Below are 21,288 nucleotides of genomic sequence, written 5' to 3' on the forward strand. Positions count from 1 at the left end.
TATTGGTTTTATCTTATCTTTGACTACACTTGTTTCCCTACTATGGCTCCTGTCCCCTATGAGGTCATTTATATGTATTCCTTCCTGCGTATAATTCCCGACTACCTGGACAAAATCTCCAGCTTCACCATTACTGTCTCCCAGGACAGCATCTCCAGCTTCACCATTACTGTCTCCCAGGACAGCATCTCCAGCTTCACCATTACTGTCTCCCAGGACAGCACCTCCAGCTTCACCATTACTGTCTCCCAGGACAGCACCTCCAGCTTCACCATTACTGTCTCCCAGGACAGCACTATCAGCCCCACATTTACTGACTACCAGGACATCATCTCCAGCCTTACAGTTTCTGACTACATGGCCAGTATCAAGGGCAGTACCATTCAGCCCAGACTTTTTATGTTCCCATCTGTTGTAGAAAGCTTCCAGGTTTTCTATGAAAGCAGCTTTGATGTTGACCTCTTTTAATACCCTTGTGATTTTAGTCCACAGATTTATCTCATTTGGGCATACCCAAAAACACTTCCCTGTTTTAATACTGCTTGTAGCTAGTTCTTGGATATCTGCACAAGGGGCGTGACACCAATTTCCACAAAAATGACAATTTATGCATGTAGAAGCCCGTTTGTTTGACTGACCACAGACTACACACAGCTTCATAATGATTTGAATGGTTGATTTACTGCAATTCTACTAGCAACCTCTTGAATATTCTATTAATAACCTCCTTAAATGAAGCTCTAGCTATTTGTATTTCTGTTTCTAACTGTTTTTGTATATTGGACAGCTTACCGTGCACGTTCCTGGTATATATTTAATGTTTGTGTTTATAAGGGCGCCTACAACCCCATCCGTTTACAGTCTGCTTTATTGTCCAACGAAACCGTTTGAAACCAGTCAAGGGTTCGGACCAGTCAAGGGTTCGGACCAGTCCAGGGTTCGGACCAGTCAAGGGTTCGGACCAGTCAAGAGTCGATCTGATCTGATCAGTGGGTCACTTATTTAAACCATACTGGTCGGTGATTTGAGCTAACACATGAAGGATCTACTGGAAATTATCTACCCGAGTAATCTGTGATTTGATTGATACAAAAGTATAACTTGCGTGTTGAAGAGCCGGTGACTGCTGGCAACTCCTACAATGACGAACGGTCGACCTCCAACCTTGTTTATCAATCGCTGTATCTAGCTTTTCTGTTTTTTTTTTCCGTCTCCACCACAATAAATGCTATATTATCACTATAGTTGACTGGTGCAAATTTTGGAGGAAGGACGCTTGTTCTGTAGTAATAATTGCTTCTCGTTGTGTATATTGCGACCGCTGGTAACTACAGGTTATATGAAATTCACAGTATACATCTGGTATTTCAAGAAAAAAGAAACTAATGAAAGTCACTCCACTCCACTAAGTACCATTATAATACTGGTTAGTTGCTACTACAACACTGTATTCTGCTATTCACTGGTATCACTAGATTATATGCGAGTACACTAGCAGGCCAGGAAGATTATTAAAAACAGCTGACCTGTGGTAAGTTTCTGGCGACTTCTGGCACCTGCCTCTATAGGCTTATCACTTCATCTACAAATTCACCTGTTTTCAAATGACACTTTAGCCTTTATCATCAATATACTAGGGAGCCACTGTAGTATACACTATACACTATGTATACTCAAAGTTATCAGGGAGACTTTCTTTCCTCTGACACGAAAAGTTCAATTATTATTATTTTTTTCACACGGGACACAGGACTATGATTCCCCTCTGGCAGTAAACTCTGCTAGGTAGTGCACACTAATTCTCCATTTTTGACTCAGTATATAATGTTTTCTGCCCAAGATTGGTTCCAGGCGCTAGAGGGATGTATCGTATAGGATTGATGACACAAATTAAAGTTCTAGCACGTAAGAGCGACCGTGAAAACACCAGAAAACCCGGAGCACAACGAGGCACGCTGACCTGTACTGCTACTTGTGCCATATATCCAATACTTTTATATGGGTGTGAAACATGGGTGGTAAATGTTGCAACAAGGAGACGGCTGGAGGCAGTGGAGATGTCATGTCTGAGAGCAATGTGTAGTGTGAATGTAATGCAGAGAATTCAAAGTTTGGAAATGAGGAGGAAGTGAGGGATTGCCAAAACTATTATCCAAAGGGCTGGGGAGGGGTTGTTGAGGTGATTTAGACATGTAGAGAGGGTGGAACAAAATAGAATGACTTCAAGAGTGCATAAATCTGTAGTGGAGGGAAGGTGGGGTAGGGTTCAGCCTAGGAAAGGTTGGAGGGATGGGGTAAAGAAGGTTTGTGTGTTCGAGGGGCTTGGACTTCCAGCAAGCATGAGTGATGTGTTAGATAGGAGCGAATGGAGACAAATGGTTTTTAGGGCTTGATGTGCTGTTGGAGTGTGAGCAAGGTAACATTCATGAAGGGACTCAGGGAAACCAGCAGGCCGGACTTGAGTCCTGGAGATGGGATGTAGAGTGCCTGCACTCTGAAGGAGGTGTGTTAATGTTGCAGTTTTATAACTGTAGTGTAAGCACACCTCTGGCAAGACAGTGATGGAGTGAATGATGATGAAAGTTTTTTTTTCGGGCCTTTCTGCCTTCGTGGGAGATGACCGATGTGTTAATAAAAATCAAGAAATATTACAGGACTGACGCTGGCTTGCAAACTGTAATATTACGGGACCGACATTCTGGCTAACTGGTTTCCTTAAATTCCATCACACAATATTACCCTGCTCACACTCTGTGAGGGAAAATTTCAACAGATAGGAGTAGCAAGCGAGTATATGGTGACGATAGTTTGATTGCCAGTCTGCTTGTTAAGGTAGGGTCAGGGTCTAGCTCCCGCTATCCCCTCCCCCTTTTTCAACCCGGAAAGGTGACGTGTAGGGCTCTGACCAAATGGTAATCACTTGACTCACAGCTCCCAACACAACTGTAAGTAAAAGCCTCTGATCCTGTTTTTAATGGATATACAGTGGACCCCCGCATAACGATCACCTCCGAATGCGACCAATTATGTAAGTGTATTTATGTAAGTGCGTTTGTACGTGTATGTTTGGGGGTCTGAAATGGACTAATCTACTTCACAATATTCCTTATGGGAACAAATTCGGTCAGTACTGGCACCTGAACATACTTCTGGAGTGAAAAAATATCGTTAACCGGGGGTCCACTGTATTGGTTAACCCTTTCAGGGTCTGTCCTGTAGATCTACGGCTTTACGTTCAGGGTCCAAACCGTAGATCTACGCCAAAATTCTAGCGCCCTCAAATTTAGCATGAGAAGGCTGGTAGGCCTACATCTAAGAGAATGGGTCTGGGTGGTCAGTGTGCACACCATAGAAAAAATCTGGACGCCCACATGGCATTGTGTGAACGCCGGCAAAGTAGCTTTGTTGATAGTGCCTGGCGGCAAGATGCTCTCACTCCCCACTCACTCTCCAGGCGAATTCTGACTCTCCTCTTCACAACTTACAGTTCTAAGACTGATGGAAGTGGAGCTGAAGACGAATTCTATGGTTTTGAACCATATGGTACCATTGTGCCATATGGTACAATGGTACCATATGGTACAATGGTGCCATGTCATACAATGGTATCATGGTACAATGGTATATGGTACAATGGTACCATATGGTACAATGTACGTATAGTACATTGTACCATATAGTACACTGTACCATATAGTACATTGTACCATATGGTACAGGGTACAGGGACCCTAATGGAAATAAATCTGTCTGACTTTTTTGGGTTATCCTAGGTTCTCCAAACATATGCTACTAAGTATGATATTCTATGTAACTTTATTTGTGTATAACTAAATAAACTTACTTATGATGCCACATGCACTTGAGTAAGTTTATTCAGGTGTACAGAAATACAATTACATAGATTATCATACATAGTAGCATATGTATAAAATCCTAGGATAACGCAAAAAAGTCAGGGTGACTTATTTCTATAGTTATCCCTGTATCTGTACCATATGGTACCCTGTACCATATGGTACCCTGCACCATATGTTATCCTGTACTGCATGGTACCCTTTACCATATAGTACAATGTACCATATGGTACCCTGTAACATATACCGTGTACCATATGGTCAATAGGTGTTGGTGGCATGAGACACCAGCCAAGACTGAGTGAGTGGCGACACAAGCTAGCTACTGACTCCGCAGTTTCCGAGACAAAGTGCTTTGTCATCCACCTCAAGGAACACGTAAAGTTCCTGTACACTTGTAAATATATAATAGAACATTACTAATATACAACATTTTTGTATATTTTTGTTATAAATAATTATTGTAACCAAAATAATAATGAAAATATTAGTGTTGAATACAACAGTACCATATGGTACAATGAGCCATATGGTATCATTGTACTGTATGGTACAATGTACCATATGGTACCATTGCATCATATGGTACCATATGGTACCATAAGGTACCATTGCACCATATGGTATCATTGTATCATATGGTACCATTGTACCAAATGGTGCCATTCTACCATGTGGTACCATTGTATCATATGGTACCATTGTATCATGTACCATTGTATCATGTACCATTGTGCCATATTGTACCATATGGTACCATTGTATCATATGATGCTATTGTACCATATGGTACCATTGCACCCTAAGGTACCATTGCACCCTATGACACCATTGTACCATATGGTACTATATGGTACCATTGTACCAAATGGTGTCATTCTACCATGTGGTACCATTGTATCATGGCACCATTGTATCATGTGCCATTGTACCATATTGTACCATATGGTACCGTTGTATTCAACACAATAACCGCACTAATATTTTCATCATTTTGTTTACAATAAACTTGTAAACAAGTTTTGTAAGCAATATAATGATAAACAAATTAGTGCAGGTATTGTGTTGAATACAATGAGTGTACACTTATACAATATACATTATATTGGTCTCACAGGCCACGAATGTTATTAGAAAAAGAAAAAAAATAGAAAAGAAAAGAAGTATAAAAAAACATAAAATAAAAAAATGGGATTTTGCGGAAGTCACTTATGTTGCCGCCACCCGGTCATTTTGGGTCAACTTCCCACCGCTGTATCTCGGTAAGTACTGATCAGAAAAAAACTTTTTTTTTTTTGTCTTATTACCTTCACAAAAATATACTCTTTAATTCTGTAAGAAAAAATAATTTTTTTTTTTTCAAAATTTCTTGGACACTGGAGCACCACTTCAGATTTTGGCCTTGGACCCTGAAGGAGTTAAAAGCTTCACTTTTAACCAATTTTAAGATGTAGTTCATTCTGCCTTGATTTCCATGTGCTTTTAGATAATCACCATGTTTTTTTAAATACTTTACTTATCATGGGGAGTGATTTCTCACACAGTGAGTAACCTTTGTCTCTTTCTAGCTTGGAATGTCAGCTCGGGTCATTGGCAACCAAAGAAACAGTGTTGAAGGAGACGAACTTTACCCAAGTTCTGGGACGTCACCATTTTATCTGAATACCTAAGTGTAGTCAACCCTAGGTAACTCCCTCTCATCTTTGCAGTGGTGAAAGACCTGCGTTCCTACCAACTTGGCAGACTATTCAAGGCTAGAGACTCTGTGAAGAACTAGTCGTTGGGTTGTCACTCAACATCTGTGACCCTCCCCCATTAGCAACGGCTACAATTTATACAATACGCAGTGTCAACAACATTAATCACACACCCTAGTCTAACTGTACATATTAGCGTTGAATTCAGATATTATTTTTATATTTAATTTTTCATTTCTCTTTCAAGTAGGATAAAAATTCATATTTAATTGTTTTATATTTTCATTTCTAAATAATAAAGTGTTTATATTTAACTGTTATTCTTTTTCTATTCATTTTCCTGAGGAGGAGCCAGCCTTGGTAAGTTAGGAATAACGGGGAAAAATTTAGATGCTTTCATTAGTGCTAAGATCCAGGAAAGAATTGAAAAGGAAAGGATTGAGAGTGAAGAAAGACAGTTAGAAAGAGAAAGAGAGAACCAAGAAAGTTAGAAAGAGAAAGTAAGGAGAAAAAGGAGAGAGAGAGAATCAAAAGAGAGGAGAAAAAGGAATGAGAATCGAGAGAGAGGAGAAAAAGGAGAGAGATCGAATTGAAAGAGAAAATCAAGAAAGAGAGAGAGAAGACAAAAAGGAGCGTGATAGACTTGATCGTGAGGAGACAGCTAAAATACGAGAGGAACAAGTTAAATTAAGAGAACTTGAGGAAAGAGCAAAAGATAGAGAAGTTGAGGAAAAAGCTAGAGAGAATGACTTGCGAGAGAGGCAGAAAGATAGCGAGATAGAGAAAGCACGCCTTGAATTAGAAAATAAAAAGTTAACTTTTACACAGCAACAATTAGAGGAAGGAGTAATTGAACATCATACAGCTAGTCCACATAGTGCAACACCTAATTTACCTCCCTTCACAGAGGGTGAAGACATAACTTCATACAAAATTAGGTTTGAAAATACCGCTACCCTCTGTGAATGGCCAGCTGACACCTGGGCTACTAGGTTAGGTATGTTATTTTCTGGTACAGCTTTGAATATCTATGCAACTTTGTCGCATGATATCATATGTAATTATAACCTACTTAAGAAGGCAATCCTTAAAGCATACCAAAAAAACCACAAATTCTTATAGGAAAGATTTTAGGTATGCCATCTTACAACATGGCCAAAACTTTCAGAAGTTACAGGTAACACTAGTTTGTTCGACTTTTGGATAGAGAGCTCAGGAATTGATCAGTTATGAATCTCTCAGAGACTTCATGGTTGCTGACCAGTTCTTGACAGCTCTTCCCCACCAGATACGAACATTCATTAGAGAAAGTAACCTGATTAAAGCTGAGGAAGTTGCTGAGGCTGCTGACTTGTATGCTGAGGCTCACAATTCCTATAAAGACCTAAAGGGATCGAACCCTATGGGCAATGGTTCACCTGAACCAAAGGTTAAGAAGCCTACAATAGAAAAAAAGTTGCCAGCTATTATACCAACATGTCACCGGTGTGGTGGTATCAGACATAAACGTCCAGATTGTCCTTCTAAGAATATAGATAAAGTTGGCAGATGTTTTGTTGATGGTAATGACCAGGCACCTTTCTGTTCAAGAACAGTTAATGGTATAAAAGTCTCAGACATATTACGTGACACTGGATGTATGTGCATCATAATTTTGGACAAACTGTTCCCTTACTTTAAAACCTTTCGTGTGTCCTCTATTCTTTCAGACTACTTGGGTCGTGAAAATACTTTCCCTACAATACATTGTTACTTGAAAACTAAATGGTTCACAGGTTGGACTAATGCAGTACTAGCCCCAATTACTTGTTCTATAATAGTGGGTAACGTTAAAGGTGCTGTTCTTCCTTCGGAGGCGGATCTTTCGTCACCACCCGTGGACCTAAGTTTTCCAGCTCCTCTTCCTTGCAAGTTAAATAAGCCCCTTAACAATTCCTCACCGGTAGCTGCATTGTCTCTTACTGTTCATTTGGTGGTAGAAACAGATTATACCGCTCTCGATAGTGATTCCTGGCACTAAAATAACATTTCCTCTGTTCATTAGTCACGTCCCCATGCCCCTCTTACATTCTTTTGCTTTCCACCTTGAATTTTTATTCTAACAAAAAATAGAAGATTTACTGTTATGCAGACTACTGCATTAGTGTAGAAATGGTATAAATAATATCAGCGCATTTGTGAAAGAATATTAGACTCACCAGTTGATGTGTATTGAACGCATAGCATGATTTGTTTACTTTTGAACTTTGGTAAACATCAAACATTTCTGCTACTTTGAGCTCAATTTCAAGGTACTTCTCTTTGTAAAACCAGTCAAAGTCATCTCAATTTCTGTAATATGTCTTCCATTCTATAAAATGAAACCAGGAAAACTAGAATACAACAATAAATACCATACGAAAATATAGTGCAAAGTCGCTGTTTTAATCTAAAAACATGGTCAAAGTTTTTTTTTTCACATTACGCACTATGTGCTGCAGGATTTTTTTTATACCGTGCACACTGGCCACATAGACCCATTCTTTCATATGTAGGCCTACCAGCTTTCTCTCACTAGATTTGAGGGCGTTAGAATTTAGGCGTACTAGTACAGTGGACCCCCGCATAACGATGGCATCACATAGCGATTTTTCCGCATAACGATTACTTTTATCGCAAAATTTTTGCCGCGCATACCGATTAAAAACCCGCTTACCGATTTTCGTCCGAGACGCGTCCAATGTGCCCTCACATGTGCCGGCCGTCCCATTGTTTACCAGCCAGCCTCCGCGGTAACATCCAAGCATACACTCGGAATATTTCGTATTATTACAGTGTTTTCGGTGCTGTTTCTGGAAAATAAGTGACCATGGGCCCCAAGAAAGCTTCTAGTGCCAACCCTGTGGTAAAAAGGGTGAGAATTAGTATGGAAATTAAGAAAGATTTTGAAGGGTTTGGGGCTAACCCTGAGAAGCCTATGCCAGTTGTGGAATCCATTGTGCCTACTTCAAAGATTAAGGAAATGTGTGCAGAGTGGGTTGAACTGCAAACCTTTATAGATGAAAATCACCCTGACACAGCTGTTGCAAGCCGTGCTTGTGACTATTTCAATGACAATGTTATGGCCCATTTTAGGAAAGTCTTGAAGGAACGGGAGGTACAGAGCTCTATGGACAGATTTGTTGTGCGACAGAGGTCCAGTGACTCTCAAGCTGGTCCTAGTGGCATTAAAAGAAGAAGGGAAGTAACCCCAGAAAAGGACTTGCTACCTCAAGTCCTAATGGAAGGGGATTCCCCTTCTAAACAGTAAGAAGATAATGCTCTCCCCTCCTCCCATCCCATCAATCATCACCAGATCTTCAATAAAAGTCAGCGTCATGTAATTGTGCATGCCTTTTTCAGTTTGTGTGTATTAAAATTAACATTTCATGTGGTAAAAAAAAATTTTTTTCATACTTTTGGGCGTCTTGCACGGATTAATTTTATTTCCATTATTTCTTATGGGGAAAATTCATTCGCATAACGATTATTTCGCATAACGATGAGCCCTCTTGCACGGATTAAAATCGTTAACCGGGGGTCCACTGTACGTCAAAAACCCTGGCTCGTAAGCCGTACTAGTACGGCCGAAACCCTGAAAGGGTTAAATGAGGAGAGGATGTATTAAAATCAAAAACATGCTCCACCACCACCATGACCCACCACCATTATCACCATCACCACCCACCATCACCACCACGCACCACTGCCACCACCTCCATCACCATCTCCCACCGTCACCACTCCCTACCATCATCTCCCACCACCACTACCACCCAAACCACCACCACCACCACCTCCCACCACCATCACCACCCACCACCATCACCACCCACCACCATCACCACCCACTACCATGACCCACCACCATCACCACCCAGACCACCACCACCTCCCCCCACAACCACCACCACCCAGACCACCACTGCCACTACCAACCACCATTACCACCCAATGCCACCACCACTGCCATCTACTGCCACCACCACTTTCCACCAACTGCCACCACCTCCCACTTCTACCACTACTACTACTGCTGCTGCAGCTGAGAAGAAGACTTTGGGCAGTGCCAGTAAGTGATGTTTTCTGCCAAATCTTAGTGAAACTTTATATGACCATACACAAATAACCCGCACATAGAAGAGAGGAGCTAACGACGACGTTTCGGTCGGACTTGGACCATTTACAAAGTCACGGCATTGTACCTTTTTTTTTATTTATATGACCATGTTTTATGCACTCTTATTCAAAGAATAAAAAATTAATAAAATTGGAAGATATATGAAAAAAAGGAAACCACAAATTGCAACCTCCTTAATATTTTTGGGCTGAGGTAAACTGCATATAACTGAATCAGCAGATACTGGATCAGTGGATATGGAGATCCTACTGTATATCGTATATTCCAAGTGAAGCAATTTTTGAGGAGCTAAAACACCTTGAAATACATGTAATATCTTAAGAAACTGTGTTTATAGTGTTAAACATTAAAAACAAATTAAAAGAAATGGAAAAACAATCCCCTCTTGGCGCCGGTAAATTGTAAAACATAAAACATCACTTTTACGCAGCTGTTGCCGACTAGCGGAAAATTTTTCACCAACTTCAGCACACCATAAAATCAAACCAGGGAATGGGTGTGGGTCTGAACCCATGGCAAGCTAGTAATAAAACTCCAGGCCAATGTGTAACCCACTGGGCCTGGAGCCATTTTGCCTGCCATGGCTTCAAACTCCCACCCATTCCATAGCTTCTGCGCAATTCGTCATTATGAATTCTTAAGTCCCATAAAATTACCAGTTTCTATCAGATTTCACTCATCTTAGTCTCATTTGATTCACATTATAATCATAACTAAGCCATAAACCCACAAGGGTCATACAGCAATGCCATTTGATGCAGAAAAAATGAAGTCCAACGAACAGTAAGAACATTTTTTTTTTTTTGTCTTTCAAAATCTTGCCCCACACATACATAGGAATTTTTTTCCAGAGCTCTCACAGATAAAAGGTTAAGTGACACGTCTGCAGTAATGTAATTATTTTCTCCATGTGTACATTCAGCTTCCCTTGAATGAATTTTTAATTATGCACAGTAATGTGACTCTGGGTTCTTCATTTCATCTTAAATGAATTTTTAACACTTGCAGACCAAAACTCGACCATAATTATAACCCATCACTAGGGGGCGCTCTGAGGCTCAGTCCAACTCTACTTTAAAATACCATAAAAAATACACATTCTCATTTTTGCCAACTCTCTTGTTTACGTTCATATTCCATCTTAGTTTTTCTTTTTTATCTGGGAGTGACCAAAATTATCACACCGGCATGGCAAGTTTGAAGCCGGTCGGAGCTTGACTTACCGAGTTACCAGCGTCGAAAGGCGAAGGGGCAATCAGATGAGGCAATGAGGTATAACCTGGCCCCTATTCAAGGAGAAATCAGACTCAATGACTGGGATCAAGAGCTTCTTCCATCACCCTGAATCAAAAGCTTCTATCGCTCTCCAGTGAGCATGAAGGAGGTTCCTCCAGGACTGGCGATCTTCCGGTCCCACTCACCCATCCGTTCCGCCAGCCGGGACTCTTGTCCAAGCCGCTGATGCTGAGTCCATCTTGACTGGAGGTCTTCCAGTCACTGATACCGAATCCATCTTGTGTGCTGGTCCTTCAGAAACCTTTGAGTTGTTGTCCGAGTCATCACAGTCACATCGGTCGGAGTAGTCCTCTTCCAGCGACTGGTGTGACATCTCCTCTACTCTGCGTCTCTCTCTGTAACATTATTATTATCATTAAATATATATATATATATATACACACCTACCATCTGACTTATGACCTGCTCGACATACATCCACTCGACTTACGACCGTGCATCTGGCAGCTGAGCTGGGCCGGCTGATGCACACCACTGTATGTACAATATTTCAAATTCAAATTCAAAGTTTATTCTCTATAAGGATTACAATGCTGAGTTTACAGAATTTGGTTATTGTGTGGTTTACATGTAGTAAAATAATAATTACAGAGTGTACCACTAGAACACCTAGCATGGCTAGGCATTTCGGGCAGACTTAAATTAAATCTTAAGTTTAAAATATTACAAAATTATGAGGTAAGTTGGTATTATGGCTAAGTGACTAAATACTAGTTTGTGAGTTTAGCAATGTGAATGCTTTTGTTTTGGCACTATACATAGTTTCAGTATTGGAGTATCACAGGCCAACTTATGACTAGTTAAGATTCATTATTTTGAGATTGAGATTGATATTTCTGTTTATGGTCAAATGGGTGAGTGAGTGTAAGTGTTAACTACCAGGTGGTATTCGTGTAATTAGTTGACAGGGTGTATCAGGGAGATAAGATGTTTTCTGATGATAGTTTTGAAGGTGAGGAATGTGTCTGCAGTTTAGAATTTTCAGGTAGGGTGTTCCAGATTTTAGGGCCTTTGACATACATTGAATTTTTGTAAAGGTTTAGTCGGACACGGGGAATGTCATAGAGATGTTTGTGTCTGGTGTTGTGCCTGTGGGCTCTGTCTCAACTATCAAGAAAGCATTTTAGGTCAAGGTTAATATTGGAATTTAAGGTCCTGTAGATGTAGACTGCACAGTAGTAAGTGTGGATGTACTGAACAGGGAGTAAGTTTAGATCTATGAAGAGTGGGGGGGGGGGGGGGGTGTTGCCAGGGATGGGATTTAGTGATTATTCTTACTGCGGCTTTTTGTTGGGTTATTATTGGCTTTAGGTGTGTTGCTGCAGTTGAACCCCAAGCACAGATAGCATAGGTGAGGTATGGATATATAAGTGAATGGTATAGTGTGAGAAGGGCAGTTTGCGGCACGTAGTATCGTATCTTGGAGAGGATCCCAACCGTTTTGGATACTTTTTTGGTTATGTGTTGGATATGGGTGCTGAAGTTCAGGTTGTTGTCGAGGTATAGGCCTAGGAATTTGCCCTCATTATGCCTGGCAATTAGAGTGTTGTCGATCTTAATGTTAATTTGCGCATCTCCTGCTCTGCTACCAAACATAATGTAGTACGTTTTGTCAGTGTTAAGCGCAAGTTTATTGGCTGTCATCCAAGTCGATATTTTGATCAGCTCCTCATTAACAATGGTGTTGAGGATGGCAAGATTAGGGTGAGAGATGACATAAGTCGTGTCATCAGCAAAGAGAATGGGGTTCAGGTGTTGAGATACATTTGGAAGATCATTGATGTACATGAGGAAGAGCAGGGGACCAAGGACACTTCCCTGCGGAGCTCCAGTATCAAGTGGCTGTGTTGCTGATGCTGTGTCTTTAATGGTGACATACTGATACCTATTAGTAAGGTAAGATTTGAAATATGCAAGCGCATGGCCTCTTATACCATAATGGTCAAGTCTGTGGAGTAGGTTGCCGTGGTCTACTGTGTCAAAAGCTTTTCTTAGGTCAATAAAAATTCTTAGTGGATATTCCTTATTTTCCAATGCTGTGTAAAGCAGATCTAGCATTTTTATGAATGCATCGTTAGTGCTTTTATTTTTCCTGAATCCAAATTGGCAGGGGTTGAGTATGTTTTGTACTGTTATAAATGAATATAGTCTCCTGTGCACGAGTTTCTCAAAGATTTTGGATAGCAATGGCAAGTTTGATATTGGCCTATAGTTGTTTAAATCTGTAGGGTCACCACCTTTATGTATTGGTGTAAGCCTTGCCGTCTTGAGTAGTTTCGGGAAGGTGCTAGTTTCTAGTGACTTGTTAAAAAGTAATGAGATAGCATGCGAGAGGACATGGGCCGCTCTTGTACAATAATGGTGGGACATGAGACAGATTCCCTGAGTTATTTTTAAGTGACTTTATAATCTCGGTGATTTCTGTGGGCTCAGTTGGAGCAAGATAGAAGGAATTTGGGAATGTGGCAATGCATCATGCAGGCAGCATCAGTTTCAGTAACCCTGTCCTATCAGCAGCATCATACTGTATTGACTGTACTAACTGGACAGTAAATTTCACCAAGGCCCCTAAGATGAAGTCTGAATCTTGCACTGGAGATTGTGGCAAGAAAGACTCTTACTCTCGAACTCTCTATTTGTTTTCACTGTTGCACATAAACCTGTCTGTATCTGTCTGCCTGTATATCTGTGTATCTCTGTGTGTCGGTTTATCTGTCTACCTGTGTCTATGTCTACCTGTGTGTCTGTCTTTCTGTCTACCTGTGTGTCTATCTTTATGTCTACCCGTGTGTGTCTTTCTGTCTACCTGTGCGTCTGTCTACTTGTGTGTCTGTCTTTATGTCTACCTGTGTGTATCTCTGTCTACCTGTGTGTCTGTCTGTCTGTCTACCTGTGTCTGTCTACCTGAGTGTCTGTCTACCTGTGTCTGTCTGTCTGTCTGTCTGTCTGTCTTTCTGTCTGCTTGTCTGTCTCAGAGCCACTCATTAAGAGTGTAATTGGTCTTGAAGATGCCATATTAATAATGATAATAACACAATAATAATCACTGAGGTGCATTAAATGTGTATAAAACGTTGATATAGTTTGCTTAATCCATCTATGATTTTTTTCAAAATTATATAATAAACATGCTACATAACATATAAACATATAAATTAACAAATATGAGATGTTTTTCTGGTGGGCTTGACAGAGAGAACAGGAACCATTCTTGTCCGGGCTGGCAACAACAACAACAAAGTTTGTTTACATAACTCGCCAACCTTCTACACACTCATTCATTTATTCATTTAATCTTGTTTACTCACCTCTCACTCTACATTAAGACTACAGATATTTCAAGGTAAGTAATGAGTGGACACGATTATTATATTATAGTTTAATAATAATAATATTAATATTAGTACATATGTATTATTGTAATTATAATAATAATTATTATTATTATTATTATTATTAATTTAGGGCACTGGAGCACAGATCCACTGTATAGCACTTTGTCTGGATTATTTGGGTTATCCTAGGTAATTTATACTATGTATGATAACTTTACTTAAATGTACCTGAGAGAGAGAGATAGAGATACAGAGAGAGAAAGAGATACAGAGAGATAGAGATAGATAGAGAGAGAGATACAGAGAGAGAGAGAGACAGACAGACAGACAGAGAGACACAGCACATTCAGTCAGCCAATCACCCACCTGGCCAGCAAGCCAGCTATGTATTACACATGTTCCAGAGTTATTTCTCTTTACTTAGGGTATAGGTTACACAACATTCTGGCAGGATGACACTACTAGTGGTATTCTCCCATTCCACTATGTCGACAATACATAAAGATAACAGTAACATATGATACTGTATGCGATGTAAAATTTACAATACAGTTCACTACCATGTATACATTATATACAGTAAATAAATAATAAAAATATAACAATAGAAGTAAATTATGGTAAAAAGAATGAAATAATGATTGTACATTACATTACAGAATTATGTAGGTAGTTTATATAGGAAAAGTTTGACATTATGCCCTACCCAGTATGTTGGCAGTTTTCAAAGGTTCGACTTACGTCCATTTTGACTTATGACCGGTTGGTCGAAACCAAGCTTGGTCGTAAGTCGGATGGTAGGTGTGTGTGTGTGTGTATATACATATATATATATATATATATATATATATATATATATATATATATATATATATATATATATATATATATATATATATATATATATATGCAATAAGATCACAGTGAACAGGTGATTTCAAAATATGCAAAACAACCACTCTGAAAGAATAGAGAAATTCCAAGCGCTTTCGTGACTACTCACATTATCAAGGAACTATGAAAGTGAAGCATCCAAGGAAGCTATATAAGGGGTCCGGCCAGCACCTCACTATCAGATCCCACAACGGTTAAACACGTGACGCGCGGTGAGCCAACTTGGATAGGTCCTTTGCACAACTCACCCCCAAGCTATTCTACCCAAGAAAATTTAAAAATTATTTGTCCAGTGTATTATTAAATTCTTCCCAAATTCTATTAATTATAAATGGATCTAATTTATATAAACCAAAGGAAATATTCATATTATTGTCAAAACTGCTTTTTATGAAACAAGATTCAATTATATTCCTGTCGACCATGGACTTGCTTGATACTACTTTCTCAACTTTTTGAAAATCAATTGGATGGTTAAAATCTCTTACATGAATAAATAGAGCATTGGAATCTTGTCCAGTTCTAATGCTATATTTATGTTGTTTTAATCTTAGTTCGAGATTTTTACCAGTTTGACCGTAATAAACTTTATCACAAATTTTACAAGGAATCTTATAGACACATCCATCAGCATTTTGGGGGGAATTCTTTATCAAAAGTTTTTTTACTGTATCAAGATTTTTGAATACAACTTTAATATTAAAAGTCTTAAGAAGAGAAGGCATATCAACCAAGTTTTCATGGTAAGGGAGAACCAACATATTTTTAGTTGAATAAGGCTGGTTGCCCCTTTTTGGATTATAAAAAGTGTTTCTAGCAACTTTAAAAGATTTCTCAATTACATTTCTTGGGTATTTTAAATCATTACCTATTTCATAAATTTTGGATATTTCCTCATCTATGAACTCAGGACTACAAATTCGTAAAGCTCTCAAAAACATTGATGAGAAAACAGACAGTTTGACTCTATCTTGATGCAAGGAATAATAGTGGACATAGGAACAGTTATTTGTAGGTTTTCTGTAAATTTTAAATTTGAATTCATTATTACCCTTAATAATTAAAACATCTAGAAAAGGCAATGAGTTATTTTCTTCAAACTCAACAGTAAAGTTTATAGAATGGGCTAAGCTATTTAATTTTCCAAGAAAATGGTGTATATCTACATTTTTGGGCATAAGACACAAAATATCATCAACATATCTGAACCATTTAGCTCTATTAGGGAGGATTGTGTTAAGCAACCTTGTTTCAAAAAATTCCATGTATAGGTTACTAAGAACAGGTGAAAGAGGATTTCCCATTGCCATACCAAACTTCTGAGTGTAAAACTTATCATTAAATACAAATTTTGCATCAACAATGCAAAGTTTAATAAGTTTAATGATAGTAGGAACTGGCAATGGTAAATCATAGTTAACGAGTTCTTCAGATAAGAAACTTAATAAATCATCAACAGGAACTTTCGTAAATAAGGAAGTAACATCAAAACTAACCATGTTAAAATCATTTAAGTCAGTCAAGGAGCTTAATTTATCAACCAAGTCTATGTTGTTTTTAACATTAAAGTTAGAAATTTTGCCAACAATAGGGCTCAAAATATCAACAAGCCATTTGGATAATTTATATGAAACTGAACCTATGGAGCTAATAATTGGTCTGACTGGATTCCCTGGTTTGTGTGTTTTTATTAGTCTATACATGTAAGGTAAAGATGGATTAGTGGAAGTAAATTGTTTGACTAATTCATCTTTGCCTTTCAGTAGAAGTTTTATTGTTTTATTGAAATTGCTGTTAACAGTTTCTAGGAGATTTTTCCTAAGTTTAGAATAGGTTTCAGTATCATCTAAGAGATTATTCATTTTTTCTTGGTATTGATTTTCAGAAAGTTGAGAAAGTAGTATCAAGCAAGTCCATGGTCGACAGGAATATAATTGAATCTTGTTTCATAAAAAGCAGTTTTGACAATAATATGAATATTTCCTTTGGTTTATATAAATTAGATCCATTTATAATTAATAGAATTTGGGAAGAATTTAATAATACATTGGACAAATAATTTTTAAATTTTCTTGGGTAGAATAGCTTGGGGGTGAGTTGTGCAAAGGACCTATCCAAGTTGGCTCACCGCGCGTCACGTGTTTAACCGTTGTGGGATCTGATAGTGAGGTGCTGGCCGGACCCCTTATATAGCTTCCTTGGATGCTTCACTTTTATAGTTCCTTGATAATGTGAGTAGTCACGAAAGCGCTTGGAATTTCTCTATTCTTTCAGAGTGGTTGTTTTGCATATATATATATATGTATATATATATATATATATATATATATATATATATATATATATATATATATATATATATATATGTATAATATATATATATATATATATATATATATATATATATATATATATATATATATATATATATATATACACTATATATATACTATATACACACCTATCATCCGACTTACGACCGAGCTTGGTTCTGACCAACCAGTTGTAAGTCAAAATGGACGCAAGTCGAACTTTACTACTGAATATCAACATTACATTTTTGTAATGACTTTATTTTATTATTTTATTTTGGTATTTCATTTTTTACTTCACTTTTTATGCTGTTAGTGCTGTATTTTATACTGTAAGGTTCAGGATAAACACTGTGTACAACACAAACAGTTGTTTATTTCCCAGAAACTTGGCATAAAAAAAACACGGTCATAAGTCAAGTGGTCGTATGTCGAGCAGGTCGTAAGTCGGATGGTAGGTGTGTGCGTATGTGCGTATGTATGTATGTATGTATGTATGTATGTACACACATATATATATATATATATATATATATATATATATATATATATATATATATATATATATATATATATATATATATATATATATATATATATATATATATTATATATATATATATATATACAGTGGACCCCCGCATAACGATTACCTCCGAATGTGACCAATTATGTAAGTGTATTTATCTAAGTGCGTTTGTACGTGTATGTTTGGGGGTCTGAAATGGACTAATCTACTTCACAATATTTCTTATGGGAACAAATTCGGTCAGTACTGGCACCTGAACATACTTCTGAAGTGAAAAAATATCGTTAACTGGGGGTCCACTGTATATATATATATATATATACCTACCATCCGACTTACGACCTGCTCGACATACATCCACTCGACTTACGACCGTGCATCTGGCAGCTGGGCTGGGCCGGCTGATGCACACCGCTGTACAATATTTGACAATATTCGCGGCGGCAATGTGTCATGCAGGCAGCATCAGTTTGAGTAACCCTGCCCTATCAGCAGCATCATACTGTATTAACTGTACTAACTGGACAGTAAATTTCACCATGGCCCCTAAGATGAAGTCTGAATCTTGCACTGGAGATTGTGGCAAGAAAGGCTCTTACTCTCGAACTCTCTATTTGTTTTCACTGTTGCACTAAACCTGTCTGTATCTGTCTGCCTTTATATCTGTCTGTATCTCTGTGTGTCTGTTTATCTGTCTGTCTACTAGTGTGTCTGTCTTTCTGTCTACCTGTGTCTTTATGTCTACCTGTGTGTCTTTCTGTCTATCTATGTCTGTCTTTCTGTCTACCTGTGTGTTTTTCTGTGTACCTGTGTCTGTCTTTATGTCTATGTGTCTGTCTTTATGTCTACCTGTGTGTCTGTCTTTCTGTCTACCTGTGTGTCTGTCTTTGTCAGCTTGTCTGTCTCAGAGCCACTCATTAAGAGTGTACTTGGTCTTGAAGATGCCATATTAATAATGATAATAACAATAATAATCACTGAGGCGCATTAAATGTGTATAAAATGTTAATACAGTGGACCCCCGGTTAACGATATTTTTTCACTCCAGAAGTATGTTCAGGTGCCAGTACTGACCGAATTTGTTCCCATAAGGAATATTGTGAAGTAGATTAGTCCATTTCAGACCCCCAAACATACACGTACAAACGCACTTACATAAATACACTTACATAATTGGTCGCATTCGGAGGTAATCGTTATGTGGGGGTCCACTGTATAGACATTTTGCTTAATCCATCTATGATTTTTTTCAAAATTATATAATAAACATGCTACATAACATATAAATTAACAAATATGAGATGTTTTTCTGGTCGGCTTGACAGTGAACAGGAATCATTTGTGTCGGGGCTGGTAACAACAACAACAACGTTTGTTTACATAACTCGTGAACATTCTACATTCTCATTCTCTCTCTCATTTATTCATTTAATCTTGTTTACTCACCTCTCACTCTACATTAAAGCTACAGATATTTTAAGGTAAGTAATGACTGGACACGATTATTATATTATAGCTTAATAATAATAATATTAATATTAGTACATATGCATTATTGTAATAATAATGATTATTAATATTATTATTAATTTAGGGCACTGGAGCACAGATCCACTGTATAGCACTTTGTCTGGATTTTTTGGGTTATCCTAGGTAATTTATAATATGTATGATAACTTGACTTACGTGTACCAGTGAGAGAGAGAGAGATAGGGAGAGAGATACAGAGAGAGATACAGAGAGAGATACAGAGAGAGATACAGAGAGAGAGATACAAAGAGACAGCCACATTCGGTCAGCCAGTCAGCCAACTACCCACCCACCCATCCAGCCACCCACCCACCCACCCATCCAGCCACCCACCCACCCATCCATCCAGCCATCCAGCCACCCACCCACCCAGCCTCCCACCCATCCAGCCAGCCTCCCACCCATCCAGCCAGCCACCCACCCATCCAGCCACCCCACTCACCCGGCCACCCACCCACCCATCCAGCGAGCAAGCCACCCACCTGGCCAACCACAGACCCGGCCACCCAGCCAGCCAGCCGGATACGTATTACACATGTTCAAGAGTTGTTTCTCTTGACTTAGGGTATAGGTTACACAACATTCTGGCAGGATGACACTACCAGTGGTATTCTCCCATTCCACTGTGTCGATAATACATAAAGATAATAGTAACATATGATACTGTATGCGATGTAAAATATAAAATACATATCACTACCATGTATACATTATATACAGTACATAAATAATTAAAATACAACAATAGAAGTAAATTATGGTGAAAGTTTTTCAAGTAAATTATGGTAAAAAGAATGAAATAATGATTGTACATTACATTACAGTATTATGTAGGTAGTTTATATAGGAAAAGTTTGACATTATGCCCTACCCAATATGTCGGCAATTTTAAAAAATTTGACTTACGTCCATTTCGACTTACGACCAGTTGGTCGGAACCAAGCTTGGTTGTAAGTCGGATGGTAGGTGTATATATATATATATATATATATATATATATATACAGTGGACCCCCGCATAACGGACGCCTTGCATAGCGGACAATCCGCATAGCGGACGCTTTGATCGCTAAAATTTTGCCCCGCATAGCGCCCAAAAACCCGCTCAGCGGCCTTCGTCCGAGACGCGTCCAATGTGCGGCCTGAGCCAGCCTCATATGTTCCGCCGGTGGCATTGTTTACCAGCCAGCCTCCGCGGTAACATTCAAGCATACAATCGGAATATTTCGTATTATTACAGTGTTTTCGGTGCTGTTTCTGGAAAATAAGTGACCATGGGCCCCAAGAAAGCTTCTAGTTCCAACCCTACAGCAATAAGGGTTAGAATTCCTATAGAAATGAAGAAAGAGATCATTGATAAGTATGAAAGTGGAGTGCGTATCACCGACCTGGTCAGGTTGTACAAGAAACCCAAATCAACCATCTCTTCTATTGTGGGCAAGAAAACGGCAATCAAGGAAGCTGTTCTTGCCAAAGGTTTAACTGTGTTTTCGAAACAAAGATCGCAAGTGATGGAAGATGTTGAGAGACTCTTATTGGTGTGGATAAATGAAAAACAGCTAGCAGGAGATAGCGTCTCTCAAGCGATCATATGTGAAAAGGCTAGGAAGTTGCATGAGGATTTAATTAAAAAAAGGCCTGCAACTAGTGATGATGTGAGTGAATTTAAGGCCAGCAAAG

The 21,288-nt window shown here is 38.7% G+C and overlaps 1 protein-coding gene across 2 annotated transcripts in view; it reads right to left on the reverse strand.

Annotated features, from left to right (window-relative positions):
* Positions 1-21,288, reverse strand: part of LOC128696723 (uncharacterized) — a 101,866-nt gene that overhangs the window by 58,362 nt on the left and 22,216 nt on the right. Inside the window, exon 2 of one of the 2 annotated variants that reach the window (XM_070094606.1) lies at positions 11,135-11,344. The exons of the other annotated variant lie outside the window; for it this stretch is intronic. Within the exon in view, the coding sequence (XP_069950707.1) occupies positions 11,135-11,344 (210 nt within the window). The remainder of the gene's footprint in view (positions 1-11,134; positions 11,345-21,288) is intronic. 2 annotated transcript variants of the gene reach the window in all.

Source organism: Cherax quadricarinatus, chromosome 46 (assembly GCF_038502225.1).
Source record: "Cherax quadricarinatus isolate ZL_2023a chromosome 46, ASM3850222v1, whole genome shotgun sequence".
In the NCBI taxonomy this organism is placed as follows: Eukaryota; Metazoa; Arthropoda; class Malacostraca; order Decapoda; family Parastacidae; genus Cherax; species Cherax quadricarinatus.